The sequence below is a fragment of the Phymastichus coffea genome, unplaced genomic scaffold (genome assembly GCF_024137745.1).
Source record: "Phymastichus coffea isolate CEN01 unplaced genomic scaffold, Cenicafe_Pcof_1.1 PCOF00031, whole genome shotgun sequence".
Lineage (NCBI taxonomy): Eukaryota > Metazoa > Arthropoda > Insecta > Hymenoptera > Eulophidae > Phymastichus > Phymastichus coffea.
The window spans coordinates 2,277,685-2,303,706 of NW_026706842.1; the positions used below are offsets into that span (position 1 = coordinate 2,277,685).

The 26,022-nt window shown below is 42.1% G+C and overlaps 1 protein-coding gene across 4 annotated transcripts in view; it reads left to right on the plus strand.

Annotated features, from left to right (window-relative positions):
* Positions 1 to 22,566, plus strand: part of LOC131663121 (uncharacterized) — an 85,152-nt gene extending 62,586 nt beyond the window's left edge. The window contains exons 6-15 of one of the 4 annotated variants that reach the window (XM_058933228.1): positions 806 to 1,135; positions 3,699 to 4,598; positions 5,848 to 5,928; positions 14,514 to 14,844; positions 17,645 to 17,868; positions 18,166 to 18,685; positions 18,818 to 19,510; positions 20,636 to 20,764; positions 21,043 to 21,600; positions 21,671 to 22,566. In XM_058933228.1, the coding sequence (XP_058789211.1) occupies positions 806 to 1,135; positions 3,699 to 4,598; positions 5,848 to 5,928; positions 14,514 to 14,844; positions 17,645 to 17,868; positions 18,166 to 18,685; positions 18,818 to 19,510; positions 20,636 to 20,764; positions 21,043 to 21,600; positions 21,671 to 22,324 (4,420 nt within the window). In that variant the 3' untranslated portion in view covers positions 22,325 to 22,566. Of the gene's footprint in view, positions 1 to 805; positions 1,136 to 3,698; positions 4,599 to 5,847; positions 5,929 to 14,472; positions 14,845 to 17,644; positions 17,869 to 18,165; positions 18,686 to 18,817; positions 19,511 to 20,635; positions 20,765 to 21,042; positions 21,601 to 21,670 lie in introns of all 4 variants that reach the window. The other 3 variants (XM_058933230.1, XM_058933229.1, XM_058933231.1) reach the window with 3 other exon arrangements.
* Positions 22,567 to 26,022: the final 3,456 nt, after the last annotated feature.

Below are 26,022 nucleotides of genomic sequence, written 5' to 3' on the forward strand. Positions count from 1 at the left end.
CAAATAACAAATGTTTATTGACACAAGAGATCACATAATTATTTTCACAAAGTGGTAATAATTGGACTAATGTTATATAAAAAATTTTGATATTTATATAACTATAAGCTGCTCAGTCAACGTTCTTGTCGTAAATATTAAATTTCTACGTTAATATTTTTTGAAACATAAAAAAATGGCACTGTGATAAGGTATTTTATCGCTACAATCTCTCTTATCACCGTTCCCTTCGCAAATAAATATTTAATTGTACGCAAAGCCATTTCACCGGTTTTATTTTTGTCTTGTGAGAATGTTTGTAGCTTTCGCATTAATTTGAAAAATTGTTCGTAATAGTTTTATTGATCCAAAACTCAAGTGGATTCATTGTTTCATTGAGTGAATCAAATTGATAATTGAACGTTGATGTCGGAGAAATGTGTGGTTGAACATATGTTAGCTGGCCTACACGAGTTAGTTAGGTTATTGTAGGCCGGCGCAAAAAAGTGGAACAAAGCATAATTGACATGAGTTTAGCATTGGGATTGACGAATTTAGGATAGAGCGTAAGGAACGGTATGGAGTGTAGCGAGTAAATGGGCTAATGCAGAAGACTGAATCAAAATCGGGAGACAGAGAGAGAGATGTCGACAGACGGACAGAGCACAGAGGAAACATTGCGTAAGTGAGATAGCGAGTGGCGCGAGGTGGATCGGGGATGAGAATCGAGTGAAAGAAAGAGGAAGGGAAGTAGGTGCGAGGTAGGAAAGAAGGAGGAGTACGGGAGCTAGCCGGAGAGGGCTGGCTGCATGGCTATTATTCACAGGTATATGTTGGGCGGCTATCGTCGGAGCTCAAGTTTGAACAAGTCGTTCGGTGCTAGCAGTAGCCAGCGGCTGGGCCGTCTGCGGCTGAACAAATCGTTGAGCGACAGCGCCTATGGCTTATCGAAGTCGCTGAGTGTCGGGGGCGCGGTGAGCCTCACCACCACTACCACCACCACGTCGCAAGCCACCTCGCAGAACTCGCTGGACGACAGTACCAACTTGGATATACCGGCGAGGGCCAACCGACCGCGCAGCACCAGAGGCTCGCAAAAGTGGAGTAACGTGCGCGCGGTCATGGCCCTCTATTCCTCACTGCGCAAGATCAAGAGGTACAGTCAATCACCATTGCAGCCTGACTCATCTGATATATACCTTATGTCGCGACTGACTGATGTATATTGATTGACTGCAACCTTCGACTGCCACCCGAAATACCAGGACCTCTTCTTCTTTCTCTCCCTCTCTCTGCAACAAGCAATGCTCGAGTATACATCCGTCTATCTCACACACTGCTTCCTACTTTCTCTCTCTTACTCTCAGCGAGTCTCCACCTGTGAGTCTGTGAGCGCCTCTTCAGCGTCGTCTGCCAGCGTCGATCCTATTCTCCCATTCTCCCTTGCCACGATATCTCGCAAACTCTTTTATTTTTTTATCTTCTTTTACTTACAATTCAGTACTTACAATGTTTCCTTTCTAGTACTTTTCCTCTTCTCTTTTCCTCTCCTTCTATTTTTACGCATAGTCCATAAGTGTCACTCAGTTTTTATTATACTTATAGCTATGGTAGAACAGTCTGCCTCTGTCTATTCTCGCTATCTCTCTCTCTCTCTTTCTCTCTCTCTCTCAACTTCTAAAATAAATGTGATAGTGCGTATGACCAAGTTGATTTTCATTTTACTCTTTCAAACAACTCTGCAACTTTATGGCTATTTAATAATGTGTGTTAGATCATTTTAAATTTTTATAAATTATAAATATTACTGTTACTCTGCTTCTTCTTATCGTTACTATTATTCCTATTAATATTTTTTATTGTCTTAATCGCTGCCCTTTCGTATTAATATGCGAACAATCACTCGCAGACAAAATATGTATTACTGAACTATGTATTACGTGCAAAGTTTCCGTTCACATACGAGAGTTTTTATTCATGAAAACGTGTTATCGAAAAATCAAATTGAGTATTAAATATCCATTTTTATAATTCGCAGAGATGTCGAGAAACGTACAGTTATATTTCCATCGATAACATTTAATCTCAGTTTTGTTACATGTGATAGAGAATGCAGTTTAAATTGGCTCTCCGATGAAGTAGATAGCTGATTATTTAATAATAAAAATAAATCATACGAAAGTTAGAGAAGTCAAATGCTATTTTTAACGACAAATAATAATCATATTTACGGGAAAATCTTATGCTATCATTTGAAGGCTTTGGAGCCCCGCTACCAATATCTGTAACTTACTAAAATGGGGAAAATTTATCACAGCCTCCCTTCATCGATGACAAGGGATCCCTGAGGATGATTGATACTCAACAAATATGCATCTAAATTATCAATAATCCTTATTCAAGAATTTGTGTAAGCGTTTATTTGGGTAGGGTGTAAAAGCTAAGCTCTTTTCTAAATTGTCATGTTAACGATTGAAACGAAATTAGTTACATGTAAACAAAAAACGTATCTGTAAAACAAACTCATTTTTTATACTTTTTCTGAATAAATGAACAAATACTTATCGAAGGCTTTGTTTCCGACTGCCGATGCTGTCTAATTGGGACAAACTATTGCAGGGAAGAAAAAATTTTGTCGATTGCATAATATAGATATTTATGGGTGTTTTTAAATACATTACCTAAAATAAATATATAGTCAGAAATTTTAAACGTTTTCAAGTGTTTAAAGTCGGTGTTAATGTATTCTTTATGAGCTTATTTCAGTATATTTAAAACTTTTTAATTTTAACACGCGGTTTTCTCGGTATTTTTCCTTATGCTTGCGTTTACTTCATTCTTTTCCATTCAAAGCTGTTCTGTTTTTTCCATATTCCATAAACGATATATCAATATTTTTTTACTATTGAAAACTGTTATGACTAAATAATTAACCTATGATGGAAGTGTTTATGTATCTAGTCTTGATTTCAAACGTTTTCAAGATTACAATTTCATTTTTTAATCTGAATCTATCAATCTGTCTATATGTCTACTGTCTGTCTATCTCTCATTTTATCCGAAACTATGGCTATATATCTACTTTTAATTTGTTGACTTTTATATGATTGGTAATCTTTGGTATTACTGATGTAACGTTAACAAAATAACAGTGAGAATCGGTGTTTATGAAATTTGTTCTCATATTTTATCTTAAAATTACTCGAATACGCTAGATGTATAATTATACTCACGAGATAATGTAATGTACAATATTCTGAATAATTTCGAGAATGGGGGTAACGTGCGTATTGTTACACACGGTGTGAACGAATAAAAGCTCCTATAACAGATAAATATTATGTAAATGTAGGCCCAAACTCATAGATGCCATGTATATGTGCTTCATATAACTGTCTTAGAATAGATGCTGGTTGTTATATGTTGATTTAGAGGGTGCACAGAAGAAACACGAAAAATTGAGTGAAATGTAGACAGGGCAATTAAGGGGATTGTAGAAGGGAGCAATTAGCTGATTGTACCGTTCATACGTGTACTTGATGGTTGTTAATATTGCGAAAATAGCAGCAGCAGCAGCAGTAGCAGCAGCAACGGCAATAGCAGCAGCAGGTAAGGATGCGATAATTTAGTCGAGCACGCGATGTTGAATGAGTGTGGTTGGAGTGTGGAGTGCAGAGAAAGGACGGAATATGATTTGTCGGTGGCGTTGTGGATTACAGAACGAAAAGCAACCAGCGATGGATGAAGCTGAGAACGACGGTGCAGCTGAGCTCGGCGATCTCGACAATCCAGAAAAAGCCGCCGCTGAAGCGCGAGGACTCGTTCTTGAAGCGCTTCAGCACGCGGCAGATCCCCGAGAGCCAGGAGACCATAGACACGGGCGAGGGCGAGGAGGGCGAGCAGGGCGACGAGACCGGTAAGAGCGCGACACGGCGGCGGCGCCGGCCGAGACGGCCGCAGAAGCCGCCGAAGAGCGTGGTGAACCCCGACGAGAACTTCTACTACTACTGGCTGATGCTGCTGTCGAGCTGCGTGCTGTACAATCTGTGGACGCTCATCGTGCGCCAGAGCATGCCCGAGCTGCAGCAGATGGCGCCGGCGCTGTGGCTCGGCTGCGACGGCTTCACCGACCTCGTCTTCTTCCTCGACGTGGGCGTGCAGTTCCGCACAGGCTACCTCGAACAGGGCCTCATGGTCTACAACAGCAAGAAGCTTGCCGGTCACTACTTCAAGTCCAAGTCGTTCCTGCTGGACCTGCTGGCCCTGCTGCCGCTCGACCTGCTGCAGGTCAACCTCGGTAGCAACCCCATGCTGCGCTTCCCGCGCTTCCTCAAGGTCTACCGCGTCTACAACTACTACTACATGGTCGAGTCGCGCACCGTCTACCCCAACCTCTGGCGGGTGATCAACCTCATCCACATACTGCTCATCCTGGCCCACTGGTTCGGCTGCTTCTACTACCTGCTCAGCGAAGCCGAGGGCTTCCATGGCGACTGGGTCTACCCGTACCGGCCCGGCGAGTACGCCACTCTCACGCGCAAGTACCTCGGCTCGCTCTACTGGTCCACCCTCACCCTCACCACCATCGGCGACCTGCCCACTCCGGAGACCAACGCCGAGTGAGTGACCCAGCCTTGTCTTACTTATCTCCAATTTTGACTCTTCCCACCACTCAACCAGCGAACCCCGAGCTTTTCCGTGCGAGACTTAAGAGGGAATGGAATTACCGCGGTGTCAATTGCCCACCCTGCTCTTTCCGAGTTGCCGTCGATTCACCGCCACTGCTGCTCTCAAACCACTTCCTATGTAGATTCCCGTTTCGTTGTAGATCGCTCGCTTCCCGGTTGCTACGCGCAACATCGACTTGAGCAAAGATTATCAAACGGAGTTTCACTCGGCTCACGCCCGAGCTGGCCGATCTATGTCCACCAAGGTCCCATCGGACCCGCGCACAACACATTCTACATATAAGTGCCGTGCGAATACCTTTCCCCGCACAAATTAATCGGCTACGTGGCCGAATTTTCGAAACGCGCTGCATCGATCTTTCTTCTTACTGGACAAACATTGAACTTGTCAACTAATATAACGGGCCTTTTTAACATGAGGACTCAGTCATTAGCTCAATTCTTTTGGAATTTTCATTTGATAAACAACCAATTCATTCTTTTACTAGCAAAATTATGCTTAGCAAATTTTTTCGTAACACATCTATGAGTTATAGACACTGAAAGAATGAAAAGAAAATAAATCAGATCTGAAGCTAGTTTTGTAAGAAATAATGCATGTATTGATTGGGATAGATTAGAATGCGCTTATATGTCTCGCTAAACGAACGCCAAGCCCTCGGAGAAAGAGAAACGCACAGCTTGTAATGAACAATACTGTACCGATGGTTGAAAAGAGTTCTTACGTAAGATAGGTAAAGGTGCTAGCGCGCCGTCGCCGCGACGGTAATACACAGCGGTCTGGTAAACGACAAGCCGTGAGCGTACAAATCGCTCCCCGAAGACTGAAGTACAAACTCGGCCATCCGGGATAAGAAAGTGACTTATTTAGTGATAAAAAATGCGTAAAATTGAATTGAATGAGATTGTTGTTATAAATTTTACGTAATCAGCTCTATACCTCGCAACGTGCTCATTACTTATTGTGATCCTATATTAATGTGCTTTATCAACAATCGTGGTACAAAGTTCCTTTTCATTCACATCATGGAAAAAGGATTCTAAGTGAGAATCGCACGATTTGCATGAAATGTTCAAAGATACGCAAAAAAGTTCCATTGTCTCTTAAGTGTCCATTGAAAATAAACTAGCAGAGTTTTTAGGAATTAGACTCGTGAGCGGTATGTTGTTGTGTTGGCAGAGCTGTACCGGGCGGTAACCACCGGAGCCTCGCACGCCGCGGCCGACTGTCCCGGCTTCTGCAGTTCAAGCATAACGAAGGGTATCTGTATCGTTCCCAAAAATTTATGACAGACCAAAATCTTATACAACAGATCGTGTCTTTGTCTGCTTGCGGTGATTCTTTTCTTTCATCTTTTACTCGTCTATAATTATCTAAAAATTGTTTGGCCATAACCACTGATCGAAAATAAAAAGAATGTCATGACTTTTACTAGGACATGTTTCATCAAGTTATTCAATCAAAATACACGAAGTGGCAATTCTATCATTTAGTTCACTAATAAAAGTTACTTCAGCAGTTAACAATTATTTTCTTTAAAAGTTTGTTTTGTTTGGAAAAATAACTTTTACTTACAAAACTTCGCATTTTCTAATTTTCTCTAGATTGTTAAAATGGATTATATAACGTATAAAAATAACTATTTCTGAAATATATTACTTTTACCACAAAAGATTATGAACTATACAAAAAATATTTAACTGATAATCTTATTTTATTCTTCAACACTTTTCTTATTATTTGAAGTAATTCACAATTAAGAAAATTTAACTTTAAAGTATAATGAACAATAATCAAGCACTTGTGATATGGCTGACGATAAAAGCTACATCGAAATGGGAAAAGTGGCTGAGATTCGAGGTTAGGAAATACAATAAAAGATAAATGGAACGAAAAGTCGAGAAAGCCGGAGTTGAAATGGCCAAGCGATGAGTTATAGAGCGAAAAGACGAAAGAGAATGGGAGAGGAAGAGAGTGCCTGACTGGAAGGATGGTGCCGGAAGAATGAGTGGGTATAAGAAAAGTAGAACGGCTTAACCTTTGGATTGGCTGCGGAAAAAGGAAAAGACAATGACCACAAAGAGAATATCAGTTTTTAAATCTTATTGCCAAATCGTTACCTAAGCTCTTTCAATACTTCCCATACTTTTCTATTACTACTTCTATCTTTCAAAGAGCAATTATATCGAGCTATTGCTATATTTGTTCACAAATATTTGAAAACCAAAGTGTTGCTTTTACCATTTTTTGGATATTTACTATCTTTACGTTGATACATTATAAATGGATAATGATACTATCATAAACTTCTAGCTTTCACAAATTCTTTAGATCGATTGTTTTAAAGCTTAATAATGAAAGCTCTTAATCCTTCAATTAATGGGAAACACATAATTATTGTCGTTAGCTTGTTGGGTCTTTACAGGGGACTGACGCTTGACTAGCCTATTAATGTCCCCTGTATACCGAATTATGACTCTCTTGTCTATAGATTCTTTCAGAAATGGAGAATATGCTTACGCTCATCTTTATAATTTTATCTGTACCGACACGAGTTTCATTAGTAGCTAAAAGTTTCTTGTTTTTCAGTGCCATGCAATCACATATAGTTTTTAAATTCCATAATCATTATTATAGAAGTATCCCTTATCTTCATTTTCCATTTATAATAATGCGATTCTTCGTTGTCTGTAAGCACTTCTGTGAGTGTTTGTACATTTTTCCTGTTTAGATTAACTGTTTTCTCAATTTTGTTATGATCTACTCTAAATCCCTGCTAGGGCTTTAGCCTATTCGTAGCCTGCTGTGTTATGCTAGTTTTTTATATGGTCCTCCTTTACTACAGATTGATTTCTATGTTTACGATCAGCTTAAGTAATAACAAATTTATTTTTTCTTTTTTTTCAAATATGAAAACTTTTACAAAAATTATAGACAAATCAGCAATTTGACAATTTCAAAATGAGACTTCAAATGAGCTTATCAAAAACTACTGTTTAACATTGATAAAGTTGACTATATTACAATAACTTCTAATAAGCTACTAACAATTTATCAAAACGTTTTCTTTTAACTTTGGCTAAGTAACGCTTAGAAAACATCTGCATAAACTTTGAAACTGTTGTTTAAATAAAAATTTTTTCAAAAAGAGAATATTGCTGAACCAGATAAAAATTTATAATTTTTTATGCGAACGCTTGCATGGTTGTTAATCATTCGCTGTAAAAGCAAGAAAATAAGAGTATCAAATCAGTGTAAATAAAAGTATGTAGGTCAGATAACTTTTAATAAAATTTGAATTTAAAAACGTCGATAAAATATATTGGCAGAAAGGTGATTGATAGTGCTTTCATCCAATAGCTGAATGTGCAGTAACGTCTCACTGGATTTTTTTGGTGCATTCATTTTTTGAATGAACGACGTTGTGTCCGTTTTTTCTGTTTTATCTTAACCAATGACATTTTGCTTTAAGTAACCATCAACCATATAAAAAGTTATTATTGATTGCAGTAACTAGCACATGATTTGCTTTGCTAAATACACTCATTCGAACTGTTAGCATATTCAAAAGAACTTGCTTTTGATTCATTAGTCCTTTTTATTTATTAATATAATCTCATATATATGCAATTATTTTCGTATATTATTTGTAAATTGAAGAAATTTATAATAAGTTGTAGAATTATTTTTAAAATAATAATAATTATAATTGAAAAGTAATTGAATACACATCAACAACATATATAATGAAATACATATCAAAATATATATATATATATATATATATATAGTATCTGAATTCTTAACAATTATTGGTAGTTTCTATTGAAAAATAAATATTCGTTTTGCTACATTAGGAGCATTAGAAGCCAAAGACACGCTTACATCAGTACTAAAGTCGAGAGCTCTGAAAAATTTAATTCCACATGATAATCGATTCTTTGTATTATCAATCACATACGACGATCATAATTCTAGTATTAAGTTATCATAAAATTCTAAGTTCTTCAATATTTCTATAAAACTTTTCACGAACTAATATATTTAGCTTTATGAATTTTATATCTTATATGATGAATGGAAAGGGATGATTCGTCTCTGAATATGCAATAACATTTGATTGAATTATATTCACTCTCGTATAGCATAGATACTTCAAAATGCTATTATAAGTTGATGTGAATGTTCACAGTACTCATCGACACTGACGACTACTCCAGATAATCTAGAATATATATGTACTGTGGAGTGATGTAAAATAACAAATATGCGTGTAATTGTTTTATCGCGTAAGCATTCAGATTATAAAATGTACAATAGAAAGAAATTCTAGAAAATCATATGCTGGTATTTTGATTATTGGTCAAATCTAATAGAATTTGAGATATTTGTTAACTTTTAGTTACATGTCGCGCAGAAAGTCGTAAAGACAGATTAATGTGTAGTCTACACACTTGAATAATTCATATGAAAGGAATCGCAGTCAATAATCACCTGAGATAGTTGTGCAAAGCCAGAAATAAAGCAAAATTACTATTCGAAACATCTCTTTTCAGAGTCAAGTTCAAAATATCGTATTGCCCACATATATACGTGTTTGGTACGATCATCCCGATGTTCAAGCATATTATTTACATCGTAACTATCGTTCGTCCCTTTTGGCCTGCATAGTCTCAAAGGAGATGCTTCATGAATTAATCATTAAATTGACATTGCTACATAACACCCTTCTTTGACCCTCGAGAGATTTCAAGTGATATGTATAGAGGCTCTTTCTGAATGCTCGCCTGCAAGAAATTCTCTTCTTTCCGTCGATACTTTGCGATGTATATACTCATGACATTTTTATTTACAATATGTCACTATTTGTGATTACGAAAATAAGATTTATCGAACGTTTTTATCTAAAAAAATTACCGACTAAAGTAAAATATTGTTCGAAATATAACTGACAAGAGAGACCACACCCTCCATTTCGTGGATTGTGCTTAAACTTGCTCAGCGTTCTTTTCTTGTTTACAGATGAAACTTTCTCCAAAGATTTTTCGTACATTTTTAATCGGCAATATTTACGAACGGGTTATACTTTTCTACGAATTTTTTTTTAACAGAATTATTGAACTTGAGCTTGCTACTGGTCACTCTACTTAACTAAAATTACGGTAAACTCAACATTTTAAGACACTTTGACTTAAATAGGAATTCCATTTTGAAATATATCACATATAAGGCCCGATAAATCCTTAACAAAGGCTCATAGGAGAGATCCTTCGAGGTTCTTTGATTCTATACGCTATTGTTCAAGTTTGAACCAATTCATGACCGGAAGGGTATGGTCTCCCCTTATGAGCCTGCAATTCATTGATAATCCGTGAAAAAATTCGCTATTTCTGAAATAAATTAATTATGTAAATAACAATTGTTTTTCTTATTAACAGTATTGAAAACTCGGAAAACTGCTCGGTAGACAGTACGAAAATAATGTAAATAACCTCTTCATTAGTGAAAGAGCTTTGGGTCTTGTCATTTGTAGAAACTGTAGAATAGACGATTCAAAAAAAGCCATGGAATCAACGGAAAGCACAGATTTAAGTGGTGAAAGCGAGAATTGAAAATGGCAGGAGTTTTGCTATCGGAGAAAGGAGAGGAAAATCTGTGGCTCCTATCGTCTGATGAGTCAAGCTACGACTACTGCTTGAGCTTGCGCTAATCATCCTGTATCTCACTTTATCCCTATCTTTATCTCTTTCTCCCTCCTTCTCCGATTCTCTTTCACACACATACATACACTTCGTCGCTCACCAAGGGGAATCAAGTTTTGCGCTACTGACTTTTTTCTCTCTACTTTGCTCCGGAAATAGGCCAATCAAGATCTCCCCGAGAAAAAGCAAAAGATAATCAAAGAGAGTAAGTGAGAGAGAGAGATAAAGAGAAAGAGAGAAAGAGAAAGAGAGAGAGAGAGAGAGAGAGAGAGAGAGAGAGAAAGAGAGAGAGAAAGCGAAAAGATCAAGTAAAAAGAAGCGAAAAATCAGTTGCTTGACTGAAACCAAAAAATGAGCATGTAATCTGTTCTTTCATTTTGATTAAGCTATGTTATTCATCATGAATTCTAATAATTTTAATCAAACGTGTAGTAACATCACATTAATCTTTCACACATTCTTTCTTAAAGTCACTCAAAAGATAATAGTCAAACTACACTCCACGTCAAATGAATAAAAAAATTAAAGTTAAAGTTAGCGTAGTCGGCACTCAAAAATCGAGATAAAAGGAACGAAAGAACAAAAGTCAAATAAAAAGTACAGAAAAAAGCATGAAAAAGTGATGGAAAGAAAACGTAATTGATCGAAGTCATCAAATTTGATGAAATGATAGCTGTTTGATATAACGAATTATTTAGCATTATATTGTTGACTTTGTAATTCATATATACATATTTTAGTTATTGAAGTTATTATTGGATACAGTCAAGTTGAAATCATCGATAGCTAAATAATGAGAGTGGTTCCACATAACAGTAATTAAACAGTCGAGGCGCGCACTGCTCGATGAAGTCCTTTGCTGAGTAGTTCTAGTTGTTGAGTGTTGTGCTTGCGTCTTGGCCGGTTGCCCAACGATCGTTATTAAATAAACGCGCGCGCGTCAATTCGCCAAAACACTTGGAATCCACGAGATGAGGTGAGCAGTTTTGGCGTATTCGAGTGGTACCATTGCCCTCGAATGATGTTCTCTTCGTCGTTAATTCTGTGTCTCTATGCTTTCATCTTATTAAAACTCAATTTATCAATTAATTCTGACAAAATTTCAACTTTTTCTAAGCTTGTTACTTCATCTACGTTTTGTTTTCTTGTTTCTTCTAAGCAGATGACGTACTTACTATTTATGTGATTATTTTTATTTCTATTCCAGAACAATACCCTTTCGGTACAACATCGAAATTTTCAGTATAACTTCTATTTACAGTGACACGTCATTCATCGTCGCATAATTTTCATTTTTAAGTTTGTCAATCATAAATTCGCTATAAAGATAAAATTATTTCTATTATCAGCTTAAACTGCTCAAAGCTACACATAAAAACGTGTCATGGAATTTCGTTTGTGACTCACCTTTCCTCTCGGTATTGCTCCGAGCATTCACTCGTGATTCACGCTTGCCTTACGTCGCTAACGACTCACTTGAAAACCTCAAAGCTCGCGGGCAATTCAACTATGCACTCTCTTTGAAGAAGTCGTATTTCTTTGAGAAAGAGAAAGAGAGAGAGAGAATTTTAAAAAGATAACTTGACAAAAACAAGAGTGCAGCTTTTGCCTTTTACAAGGAATCTCGAAATCGACGAAGTTAGACAGGCATATATATCAAAGCCGATGAGTCAACGAGAAAAAAAAGAAACATGAATGCAACTCAGTGGCTTCAGCAGGTCGCACTGTAGAATCAGTTCTTTTCTTTTCTTTCTTTTGGTTGGCGGCGGTAATCCTCTCCATTTAATGAAGTTTGCCGGTAGAGTGATGCGTGCGCTGCTTATGTAGGAAGGACTGAAGAAGATCTCTCCTCTCTCTCTCTCTTTCTCTCTCTCTCTCTCTCTCTCTCTTTCTCTCTCTCTCTCTCTTTCTCTCTCTCTCTCTCTCTCTCTCTCTCTCTCTCTCTCTCTCTCTCTCTATCTTAAATCTCCGTTTAATCTTTTCATCGGTCTCTGTGAGTGTCGCGGTGCATTAGCTCAGATTCGCAAGCTCCCAAAGCCTCATGACCGCAACAGGATTCGAGAACCGAAGCCCAAGTTTCGGGTCGATATTCACTCAGTCTCGTAAGTGAGGTACTGACTTTCACCTCCCACAGATATTTTCGAAATACTACACTAATCAGTTTGGTATGTCTCGACAATATTGGAACAGGTTGTATGTTTTGATGTACTAAACAAAGCTCACAAAATCGTGCTCGTGCTTTCGTCTAAGCTCTCAGTATATATGCATGACATGAATTAATATGCATAAGCTGCAGAGCATCAAACTGATAACAGAAAGAGAGAGAGAGAGAGAGAGAGAGAGAGAGAGAGAACTACTTTAGCGTAATTTTGCAGTCGAGCATTGTCGTCAGCTGCAAAATTACGTCTCTCAAAAACCAAACGAGCGTTCAGTCATCAACTGTTAAGTAGAGCTTGCACTGATAGTCGCGCTCCGTGTCTCGTATGCAAGCGTGTTGAACTTTTGAATGTTGAACTCCGATTTGTCGAGCTTTTCTCACTACGCGCTCAGCCGCTCGCTTAACTTAACTTGCTATACACACACACACACACACACACACATACATATAGCGGCAGTATTCGAGCCTGATATTGCGCTGCAGCTCATACTTCCTTCACGACTATGACCTGACACATTCATTATGATGTTAACGGGCCAGTGAGGCGTACAAACCTTAGCCTGTACCTCTCTCGCTCTATTACAATCATTTACGGCCCTCTCACATGACACTTCATTTTGATATTATACCAGATATTTCATACACATCTTTTCAATCATCCTTCTTTAAATTCCCAACAAACCTGTCCATTCATCTAAAGTGATAATCAGTTTTTGGTGGGTGCGTAAAAACTTTTAACTTCGAAGTAAGCGAGTTTTAAGTAATAACATATTCTTCATTGCAAAGAAAACCAAGCAGTAAGGCGCATACGTGCGACGACGACAAGAAATTCAAAAAGGAAATACTCCTCAAAGGCACGAAATGAACGATCTGTAAACGATCTGTATCGCCTAGGGGAAAATCCGTGTAGCTCGTTCCGCAATCTCTTCTCCAAGTGTGGCTATAAAGGGGGTAAGCGTGTAAAAGAGATTCTTGCAAATGATACAGGTGATGTAATGAACAGATTTTTTGTGTGCAATAATAAAAGAAAAAGAAGGTTAACGTATACAAAGAGTTAGTATTGAAAGTGATAGCAGCTGGAGATTATGGACTGTTAAGAACGGCCAAACTTCTCTCTTTTATCAATCGTCCCGTTGTCTCAATTTTTCCAGTCGATGAGACGAGAAAATAATGCAAATTTTTGCTTCAATAACTTCTCCAAGCGATAACTCATACTGCGATATTAATATTTATGGATAACTTTATATCAATGGATAAAATATCACCAGCTGAAGTAAATAACCTGAACAATCGAATTGCATGATTTTTTCTTGTACTCGCCCAATACAACTAGGCACTTTCATTTTGATGTACAATTATAATCCATAAATTCAATATCTTTTCATCTTGTAGAATATTTTGTTAATGCAGTTGTATCGCAACATGTGATAGTCCATTTTATCAAAATAAATACATTGATGGATATCGAGCGAAACAACAAATTGCATTCAACCTGAATTTATTCAAAATAGTTCGCTCCAGTGTTTGCAGAGTATCGAAGTTTGTCGAACACATTATTTAAGAAATAATTCAAAATTCAACTTTTGAATGTACACGGAAGCCTATTATTTATGCTCGATCGAACGCATACGCAAGCGTTAAACGATTCTTTGAACAAATATTAGAGAAATATGAAAGATAAGCGATACCCGATCGATACACGGCTTATCGTTGGAACAATCGATTTCGTATTCTATAACGATGGTTAGAGAGAGGGAGGGCATACAAGAGAAAAAGACACAGAAAAGAATCGCCGCAGCCAAAGAAAAGCAAAGATAAGAAAGGATGTGGAAGAGGGGCTCCGGCGGGGGCCGCTCGTCCGTTAAAGAACAAACCCATGATGAACTAGTGCACACTGGCGTGCGGAAGTATGGGCAAGGTGAGAACATAAATAAATGACGTTAGGCCTTGTTGTCTGTTGTCTGTTGCCGGCTGGGGGACTGCAGGTACGTGTTCACGATAGTGAGCTACCTGATCGGCGTGTTCATCTTCGCGACGATAGTCGGCCAGGTGGGCAACGTGATAACGAACCGGAACGCGAACAGACTGGAGTTTGAGCGACTGCTCGACGGGGCCAAGACCTACATGCGCCATCACAAAGTGCCCGGCGGCATGAAGAGGCGGGTGCTCCGATGGTACGACTATAGCTGGTCGCGCGGACGCATCCAGGGCGGCGGCGACATCAACACGGCCCTCGGACTGCTGCCCGACAAGCTCAAGACCGAGCTCGCTCTACACGTCAACCTGTCCGTTCTCAAGAAGGTCACCATCTTCCAGGTGAGTGGCTGCTCGTCTCCTTTCTATATGCATGCTTCTGTGTGCTCATCATTAAAACTTAGCAATTATTCCACTCTTCGCCGCTCCTCGCAAACTTTATTCAATTCTGCTAATAAAGCTCGCTCTAATAGCTTTCGGATCTATTCCAATCAAATTCAACTTGATTTTTGCATAATTAGTTATATTAGAATCTTCTCCCCGTAAGTGTAATTAGCTATTCAATGTACTGGTTTAAATTAACTTCTTTTGAAAAAAGTTCAGTCGTCTTTTTTGTGATCAAGTAGTATCACGCGGGCGAAAAAAATAAAAAAATATAAAAAATACGGAAAAGCCAAAGCGACGCGAAAATGTTAGCGCTTAAGCGAGATGGTAAGAATCGCAACGTCAAAGCTAGCTAAGAAAGGATATCGCATGCTACTTGTCGCCAAGAGCGTAATCCTTCGTAGTGGCCTACTATTTCCTGGTATGAGACGTAACGCATTGCCACTTTGTTACACCTCTCCTTCTCCAGTTAACTCGTTAGAAAGTGATGCGCAACTTTATCATGCTTGTTAGGCCAATTTTTCAAAACGTTCGTTTTGCTTTTTTACTTATTTTCTGCTCCACAAATGATCATTAAAACAAACGAGCTTCGCAACAATTTTTACAAAAATTCGCTCGACGAGAGGAGTTCTCGTTTGGTTTTTATTTTCAAGTCGAGCACGTATTGTTAGAGTGAAACTTCTTTTAATTGATACCCACTTTTAAAAGTTACACTTTGTTCAAAATAATTACTGGTCCAACGAAAAGGGCAAATTTGCGACCAAATTAAAAAGAATTAAAATTATTCCAAAATGATCATTACCTTAAACTTATTGTCTATATATCAATTCGCCATCAGTTCTCCATTCAAAGTTTCAATAAAAATTATTTTTATCTAAAAATCATTACAACTCGATCAAAATTTACCTGGCCCCATTGTAATTTCGGACATAACTGGAGTGTAAACACGGATAATCATATTTTCAGCAACGATGCAGTTTATTTGTATAATAAGTTGGCAAAGTAAGATTTGATCCGATAATATCTCGAGAGAGACAGAGAGAGATAGTGAGTCGGATATATATTCCAAAGCTCTATAGTATGAGAAAGAAGTTGGGTAACAGCAACGCCTCGCACTCACACGGTTAAAGTTGAAATAGATCAAACTTAGTTACACTAGTATCCACACTTAGCCTCCCTCAGCAATATACACAAGCTAAAGTTTGTCCTGCCGACTTTTCCTGACCCCTTATTTTTTTCTTTTTCTTTTTTTAGCTAACTCTTTTCGTTCTTGCTACCTTACGTTTTGAAAATTGAAGCTTGTCTTCGTAACATCAAACTTCTTTCGATTATTTTTTCTTTTCGTGCTCGTATAGTTTTCGAATTAAAAATAAAAAGTATTAAAAATTGATAGTCTGTGTAAAACTATTCTAAATACAAGCAAATTCATTTAGCAATTTTCTTTGTTGTCGAATAGTTGGTAAAACCAGTGAAAAAGTATAGAACGTGTACATTAAATCCGGTTTATGTACTTTTAAATTGCGGCACTCTGACAACAAATTTTACCGTTTTCGAATATCAAAGCAGCTCAAAAACTCCCATTTGAATTATATTTGTAATACACTTATAGAGAAACTGATAAAATATTCAAAACATAGAAACATTCTAACATGATAATGAAATTCAGGCCATAACAAATAGAAAATGAGTTGAAAAAGCGTTTTTCAGGTCGATAATTTTACCATTGCATTGAATGTATTTAACTTTTTCAACATTTAACTATATTTATTCGTCTTGCAATTATCCCATGAATGACTTAACTGTAATTGCTAAGCTTGAGATGAATTATCGTAGACAGACAAAAGTGACTTGAAAATCCCTAGTTTTTTTCTAAATACGCGATAATAGAGATATCTGATATCAAAAGAACAATTATGTAGATTAAGAGAGGTACAATGCACAACATGACAATGATTTGATGTTTAATAAAAATAGGACAGTGCGCAAGTTAAAGCTGGAGCAATACAGGACAAAAGACTTGGATAAAAGCGACTTTCCGCTCGAGAAAACAGGCACACGAACATGCAAGAATGATTGCAGTCTAATTGGAGAATCGAAGACAAAGTCGGTGCGGTTGTGATCGCGTATACGTTCACAAGCTTTTGCGCAATTATAAATACCTGCAGACAGGGGCAAGATTGTAGACTTTGCATTCTGTTGGAGGCTTCCTCGCGAGTCCTCGATGAAACTCGTTATTCTCTCTCGTTTACATGCTGCGAGCCGTTTTAACGACGATGTAGTTCGTCGAGCGTAGAGCACGTTATGAAAGCCCCGAGCAGCCTGCCGATGCGAAGGCTGTATGTCTATACAGGCAGAGAGCTACACCCGTAAACCAAGTGAAACTTGACGTCGCCGAATTCGCGATACTCGACACGATGCAATCAAAGTTACGCGCGAGCACGGCGACTCATGCGAGAGACCAGCGGCAATCCCGTCGGTCGGCGGGTCGTTACGCGCGGTCTTTTTTCTCTCTTATCTATGAACGTTCGGTCGGTGCCTAGTGCTCCACAGCGCCGGGAAAGTAGTTGCACGATTTGGCTTCCCTTCTCCGGCTGCGCGGCGAGGCCGTTTTTCTCCTCTTGCAAATCAAATACAGATCGAATCGATGCAACATAAATATTGCATGCGCAAGCGGCGAAAATCATAGTAGCTCGGTTGAAAGTGAAACGAAGCGGCCGTGCGAAGCGCGCAGCTAAAATGGGTGTGCGAATATTTATAGGAATGCCAACCGGAATTCTTGCACGACCTCGTGCTGAAGATGAAGGCTTACATATTCACGCCAGGCGACTCGATCTGCCGCAAAGGCGAGGTTGCGCGGGAGATGTTCATCATCGCAGACGGCATCCTGGAGGTGATCAGCGAGACCGGCAGAGTGCTGACCACCATGAAAGCCGGCGACTTCTTCGGCGAGATCGGCATCCTCAACCTCGACGGGCTCAATAAGTAGGTCGATCATGCTTCCTCCATCCGCCCGAACGGGCTGGCGATCGCCCACTCGGCGCGATCCGCGCGATCGTTCACTTGGCCGCAGCCGTTACTACGTACAGGGCGGCGAGGCCGCAGAGCGCCCCGCGGCTTTCGATCCGAGACGAACTAGCCAGCACTGCCGCGCCTTCGTCCGCTCCCGTCATTGATAAGACTCGGCGACGCGCGATCGCGCTCACGGCCATTCATTCACCTGTCTCGACTGCGACCGAAAGCACTTGGCGTTCCCCGCACTGATCGATTGTTTCCACGCAGGCGAACGGCGGACGTGCGCTCGGTCGGCTACTCGGAGCTGTTCAGCCTGTCGCGAGAGGACGTGCTGGCGGCGCTGAAGGACTACCCGGAGGCGCAGGAGATCTTGCGCAAGCTGGGCGAGAAGCGGCTGCAGGAGGCGAAGCGGGTGGCGCGCAGCTTCAGGCAGCCGCACGGCGGCTCGCCCGGCCACGACTCCTCGGACAACAGCGCCGGCAAGCGCATCGTCGACAAGCTCAAGGTCGACGTGAAGGGCTTGAAGAACGTGCTACGCAAGAGCCGCCGCAACACCAGGCCCGAGGAGAGCCTGGAGCTGCAGCCGCTGACCTCCAAGGTGCCGCAGCTGCGCCGGCAGACGCGCATCGACGAGAGCGCCGACATCGGCACTTCGGCCTCGGAGACGCCCGTTTCGCCCATCGGGGCGGGCCTGCCGCTGATCGCGCGGCTCAGGCTGCTCAAGGAGAAGCAGGACCGCGAGGAGAAGCGCATCCTCATGGACGGATCGCCGCAGACTCACGAGCAGGTTCGCCCGGCCCTCGCGCGCCCTCCCGCATCCGTTTCCGGCGATATCCATTCCGTTGCCTCGTCGCTGCAGCCTTCGCGGCCCGTTCGCCAGACTGCGCCTTTCCGAGAACCAGTCTGGTTCGGCTTGCAGGCGCCGCCGAGCGGGGACGCGCCGAACCCGCGCGAGGTCCCCCTGCTGCAGAGGCTGCTGCACATGAAGTCGAAGGCGGAGCCGGACGCATTGGCGGATCGCGAGTCGATGGTGGCGAAGGAGCCGCTACTGCCGCGCAGCGTCATCCCCGAGGAGAGCGAGAGCTTCGCGTCGACGGACCAGCCGGACGTGCAGCCGAGCCCCAAGCAGTCGAGTGCCGGCTCGTCGATGGACGCGCCCGCGGAGAGCGGCGCCAGCTGCGCCCGGCCGCGCCAGCCCTGGGCGAAGCTCAAGGACGCCTCGATCAAGACCAACGGGTCCACGAGGCCGCGCTCGGGCGCCGGCTACCAGCCGCACCACCAGCAGCGCAGGTCCTCCTCGTCGGCGCTGACCGGCCCCGCGCGTCGCCTGCAGCCGCAGCGACAGAGCCTCGTGCACATCCGCCAGCAGACCAAGATGTACGCCTCCGTGGACGACCTGTCGCCCGAGTACTGCGGCCTGCCGTTCGTCAAGAAGCTCAAAATCCTCAACGAGCGGCAGAAGCTGGCCGAGCTGGAGAAGGCCGTGCGCAGCTCGAGCCTCGACTGCGGCGAGAACGCCAACGCCGACGCCGAGTTCGACGGCAGCCTCACCAGGAGCCACTCCGAGGCCTGCGCCATCGAGTACGCTCGCAAGCTCGCCAAGCTCAACAAGGTAAGCGCGCGCACCTCTCTCCTTCCGCGCCTATATGCACCAGAGCCAACACTCCGACATACTGTTTTCTCTACGATACTCCAGTACTCTCAACCAATTTCCACGAGCTTACTCACTGCTGTATTCGGCAGCCGCTGGTTTCCTCCGATTGGCCGGCTCCACCTACGCCGCCGGCTCCATCGCGGACGCGTCGTTGTTTACGTCGCGGCGATAGGTGCCTAGCGCCGCGCGGCTAACTCCATATGCGTCGCAGCTACTCGCCATACGCGCAAGCCGGCTGATAGATGTTCGCGTTGTCGCAATGGCGCGCATGCAAACGAAGCTCGTCTTTTCGTTCCGCTGCTGCTGCACAGTTCGCGATTCATCAACCTGAAAAAAAAAATGCATCCCGCGTCCGCTAATTTTCGCTCGCGTTGCACGCACCTGACAGCCGCTTCGAGACGCGCAGCTACGTGACGTGACGTGACGGATGACGGTACAGTCGAAGTCACAAAGTATTGCAGCCGAACGCCACCGCTACAAAGCATTCACAATTTGATTTGAGCTATATCGCGGGATGGCCCGCCGCTCGCCACTCGTTCACTGCAGAATTTATTTGATCGGACAAAACGCACGTGACACTCAAATATTATCATAACAATACAATCAAGTAATACAAGTACATACTCGCTGCAACACGACATTAATTGCACGCTATAACTTTGCAATGCTTCTCGAATTATGCTGAGCATTTCTGTCGCTTATAGGCAATGAACGTTGTTATAATAGCTTGCATTGTACGCCAAATTGCTTCGATGATTGGTCAAACGCATTTTACGCCTCGTTAGTTGGTTCGGTAAATTCCCGTTATTGTCTGCGCCGTACACGCTCAAAAAACTGGTCCTCCAGAGGCAAGAGAATACAGCGATTACGCCTGGCACGAGAAAATCCTCCTGTCGCGGCAAGAGCATCATTTTTTGAGCGATAGCAGACGCTTGAAAGGGATCTCCCTCGAAGACGATTAGACTGTCGCGTAGAGCGTGCACTGGCGAACAAAATGGCATAGGTGTACACAGCGCGGAGCAGGCTTTCATTGGCAATGCGAATAATAATGTGCTTGTTGCACGGTTCTTGTATGTGCGCTAGATAGCGACGGTGCTATTCGCGACGAAGGTGTCGCAGCTTTGGGCGATGGGCCTCGGCCGCAGCACGTTCGGCTTTCCGAAAAGACGCCGAGCCGAGGACACCGTGGGCCTGCTTGCGCAACCGCCTCGAGTAATAAAGCACGCAGCCCGATAGTGCCTGATGAAGTAGCAGTAGAGTCTAGCGATGCAAGCGCGCACACGTAGCCCAGTTGCAAGAACGCACAGCGAGCAAGGACTGACTGAGCGGAGCGTAGAGCTGTAGCTGCGATGGTTGCGTTGATTGCGTTGGTTGCGTTGCACGAGATCGGTCGCGACGAATGTGGCCTGGCGAGACTGGTTGCTTGAATGGTTGACCGAGCGAGCAGACAATACGAGAGTTGAGCTTGGACATGGTTGCTGGTATTGCAGGAGCGTCGTCGGCGCACGCTTGCCTCGGCGGAACAGCTCTCCCCCGAGAACGAAACGTTAGAGCGGCGAAAGCTAAAGAGCATCTTAAAGAAGCTCTCGGTGAGCAGTCGGGCCGGCAGCTCGGAGACCTCGCCGGAACGCGAGGCCGCGGCCTCGGCCGCCCGTGCCCAGCTGAGAAAACTGATGCGCGCGCCGACCCTTGAGGGCTACGCGGCCCGCCACTCCAAGCTCTCCAAGAGCGTCACCTTTAACAAGTATACTTTGCAGAGCCCCCCTGGCGACGACGAGGCCCGGGGCGCGAGCGCCGCCCCGGCTCTGCCGGCGCCGGCGCCGGCGCCGCCCTCGTCCTCATCGTCCTCCGTGGACGAGGGCGCGGCGGCGGCGGCGGGTGCGGCGCCGCTGGCACTGCCGCCCAGCAAGCTCGGCTGCCGGGCCGCCTGCGCCGGCGGGGCCGTGGTCAGCCGGCAGCAGCACGCGCAGGCGCGCGCCAGGGCCAGGGAGAACGAGTGCCTCGGCGAGATCGTATCGGGCATCCGGCAGCTCGTCCAGTCCAGACTGGTGAGTAGACCGGCGAGCGGCCGGCCGCGCGGCCCGCGCTTCTCACGGACGCGCCTTGCCGGGCTTGCAGGCCGGGATCGAGGGCCGCTTCGAGCGCGAGTTCGCCTCGCTGGAGCTGGAGGTCCGCAAGCGCGACGAGATCATCTCGCAGCTGCAGGCGCGCATCCTGCAGCTCGAGGGCGGCGACCCCGGCTCGGCGCTCGCGGGTCCGGAGGCGGCGACCGCCGCCGAGGCGGACCGCGGCGGCGACTCCAGCTCCGAGGAGGCCGCCTCGCTGGAGGAGGACGACTTCGCCGACGAGGAGCCGGAGCACCCGTTCATGCGCGACGGCTCGGTGGACACGGTGCTGACGGCGAGGCCGCGACGGCGGCGCTCCTCGCCTTCCTCCGCCACCGACTCGTCCAACACCCATAGCAACCGGCGCTCCTGGGAGGAGCACTCCGAGGAGGAGACGCTCGAACTGCAGGAGCTGCCGCGCTCCATCAGCCCGCAGAGCCTGTGGCGCGACCAGGTGGCCATCGAGCTCGAGTCCAGCGACGAGAGCGAGTCGGAGGGCGCGCGCGCGCCTCCCGCCGGCCTCGGCGCCGCCGACGACGACGACGACGAGGACGAGCTGGAGCCCGACGTCGACGGGCTCATCGACGCCGCGGGCCACAACAACTGGGAAGTGGCCATGCTCGCGCACGAGCTCGAGAAGCGGCGACGCAGCAGCGAAGGCTCCTAGCGCATCGGCCGGAGGCGCCGCCGTCAGCCTGCCAGCCGGACCAACCGCCCCCATCCCGCCTCGCTGTTCTGCTCGCTGCTCGGCTTTCCGGTTGCCGATCCCGGACTCCCTCCTTCTCCCCCTCCACCGCCTCCTCTGTACAAAGTGCCCGGCGCCCCCCCTCTCATTGCCGAATTGTTGTTACTTTTATTACGATATGTATAGCCGATTGCACAATTAACCAATTTGTACTTGATGACAATTCCTAATCGCGCGTGAAAGAGAGAGCGAGTTTCAGTAGCGAGAGCAAATGTTTTATATATCGAGGATTTTAACGAAAATGCCTTCTTGGAAGACTACACTGATCGCGATTACTTGGACAAGCTTACAAATGTAAAATGCTTCGAACAAAATTCAGCCGAAACGGGCGTTCACTAATGGCGCCAACAACAAATATTGATAAAGACACAATAATATAAAAGAAAAGCTCTGGATGGCAGGAGTTAGTCACTCATCAATATGCGTAGCTTCTATACTGACTGTAAATATTGCATAATAATCAGTAAAATCATACTATCGATTGTCCGTTCTCAACTACATCTAATGTTCATTTCTTCTTTTCTTTCGTTCGTCGAAGCCACGTATACTAAAATGTCTACCAATATCTAGATAATATACGACCTGCAAACAAAATGTAACGAATGGAGCATCTTTCTGGTCTAGCGTGCGTTAATCAAATGATATTTTGTATGAATCTTAGAGTTCATTAGGTTCGTCGTAGATTCCATATTTTTCTACACCCGCCCCATAATTACTTTTGTATGTACACAATATAATTAAAAAAAAACAAGTCCAAATATCTACGGCACGGATGTTCCGCTATTGATTCCGATCAGCGCTCGACGCGTGGATACACAGAACAGAAGAAGGTCAAGTCATGAATAAACTTATTTTCATTTTTCTCGATTGTAAATATTCACAGGTGCCTGAGAAAGAGTAATTATTATAAATCGAGGTGTATGTTAGATGTTTAAAATGATTTTGTGTGAATAAGCACCAACACAACTCGCAGGTCGCGTATGAATGACAATTGTTATATTTCTAGACCATTAAAGATCGCGTTGAACTTTTGAATTTTATTTCCTTAACTTTAAGCGTTTTTGTATCATGTATATTGAAACTATATAAAGATATATAGGATGTACGAACAATTTCAATTAAAATAACAAAGTTCGGAGACACGCGAGGTCGTTGGATATTGAATATCTATTGAAAAATGGATTTCGTTCTGTAAACGACTCTAGTTATATAGGAATATTTAAACAAAAAACAAAGGAAGGAACACAAGTACGAGGTATCAATATTGCCTAACTCAACGATAAAAATCGTCCCATTTAATGAACTCTAGATTATTTTTTTCATCGAACAAGGTACATTCATTACGAGGCCATGAATGTCTATGGTAACACAGACGCTAGATACTACAGATAAAAGCGCGAGAATTTAGATCAACAGTAACGCCCCCGAATCATCTAGCCGTAAATTCGAGTTCGTTTCCGCTCTGTACAACTAAAAACAAATTTAATGGTAAAAGCAAATCTCAGGCCCCTACTTATGACAAAGTATATATTAGTTAGTAACACCGCTAAACATGCAATTGTATGAGTAATTTTAATAACAATTTATAAATTATTTGAACTATAAACAATATTGGCATTGACGCATTTATTATTCAAACCAGAGTTATTATAAAAAAAAGTAATAAAAATATTATTAATTACCCATACTGACCTGACCAAACTCAATATTTCTAGAGTCTTTACAAGTTACGTCTATTAAGCGAACGAATGACTTCTGTACATATAAATAAGAGATAATTAAAATAAAAAATATAGTGATATTGTAAATAATAGTTTATTATTTGTTTATTTCAATATAAATGCAAGTGGAAAACGAGAGATTAAATACAAGCATTTTGCGGATAATTTAGAAGTTATAAAAAAAAGTGATTGCCAAACAAATAAATGCAAGAATAATCGTACTAAAATTATCGAAATCAAGATCTTTAGAACTGGAATGTATTTGTGCAAGAGTGAAAAAGAAAAATATAAAATAAAAGGGAAATTGTTTTCAAAAAATTACTTCATGAACTGTCAGTGTTTATTTCGACCTTAGCCCTTATTCTATACTATTTTATAATGGATATTGAGATATTTCAGCAAATTTTTCAATAATTTAACATTATTGCCTTGTTAATTATAATTATTATTCGTTATAGTGTCTACATATTAGATATGTTAATTCAACCAAGTATGCATATGCATTAAAAGGTGCAACTGCATATCAACAGATCATTAGATAAATAATTTAATTCAAAAAATTGATACAACCAACAACAAAAGTCTTGGCAAACTTAGTTATTTTTAAATATTTTATTGAGTACTTTCACTTCATTATTGAGCTACGATTGCATTAAAAGATCGCTTACAACCTTGACCACCAGATGGAGACTAGTTACACGATCTTATGGAAACTGATGGTAAAGCAGAAAATAATCATTATATAGAAAATTTAAACGCGTTCGCAGTCGAATAAATGATTATTAAAATAAACATCACAATAATGGCCGAAAAAAGAGAATATTATGTACGAAGGTAAAGTAACATTGTAAGTGTGTTGTATAAATGTCACGTGAACGCCGTTCGGTTGCGGTGGCGGGACCTCAACTTGATGCTACACTGAGTTTAACGATAAAATTCCCAATTTAAGTTATATGCAAGATGTGAGTAGTCATTATCATTCCTAGTAGAAAAATTTGAAATTAATACGAAATCTTAATACAAGATAACGTAATAAGAGATTTATAAATTGGCCATTAAAATTTTGATAATAAAGGTAGAAAACGCGATAAGTTTATTGAAAAAAATGGATTTAATGAAATTTAATGATGTTATAGTAACATAATAATATAAAAACGTCAATTTTATGTATTTCCGTTACAATTATTGACAATTTCCTCATTAGATATTAATAACTGACTAATTGCACAAAGAAACTACATAAATTAAGCGCGGTTTTGTCAAATTTACAAATTGAACGCGCTCGTGATTGAAAGTATTTGTCCCATTCCGTATATCATTATAATCATAAAGAAATGAAGGGTAGTCCGATGCTTCTCAGTTAAGGTTTACTCAAGTATCGTTTCTCAAGGAAGTTTTCGATTATCGCCAAATATCGCATAAAGAAATAAGCTCCCGTCACCGCTCATCCCTACAATAACTTCTTCTTCTTAGAAATCCTCGTATTAATAAAATCAAGAAGTGACAATATTAATCTAGGAAACTGTAGCAATGTATCGATAATTATCGCTAATGAAACTGCAAAATAACATCTTGAATTAGGGAAATTTTTATTTTGAAATCTCTGTGCAGGTCAGAGTATTGAGCAAAAAATAAACTAAAATACAGTAGTTTTAGTGCATTTACACATTACATATGCTTGATTCACTAACTGCGGAGAGTCCTAAAAATGCATTTGGTCAGATATGACCTATAGTTTTTATCGATTTTATTTTAAGGTCGCTAACAGATTTACAATTGCTGTAATATACAAAACAGACTCCAACCACCGAACAATTAGCAGCAAAGATAAGATTTCATTTTTCGCTATGGTTAGAGATAAGAAGGTATCGAGTCGTACGTACGAGACTGTTAGCACTC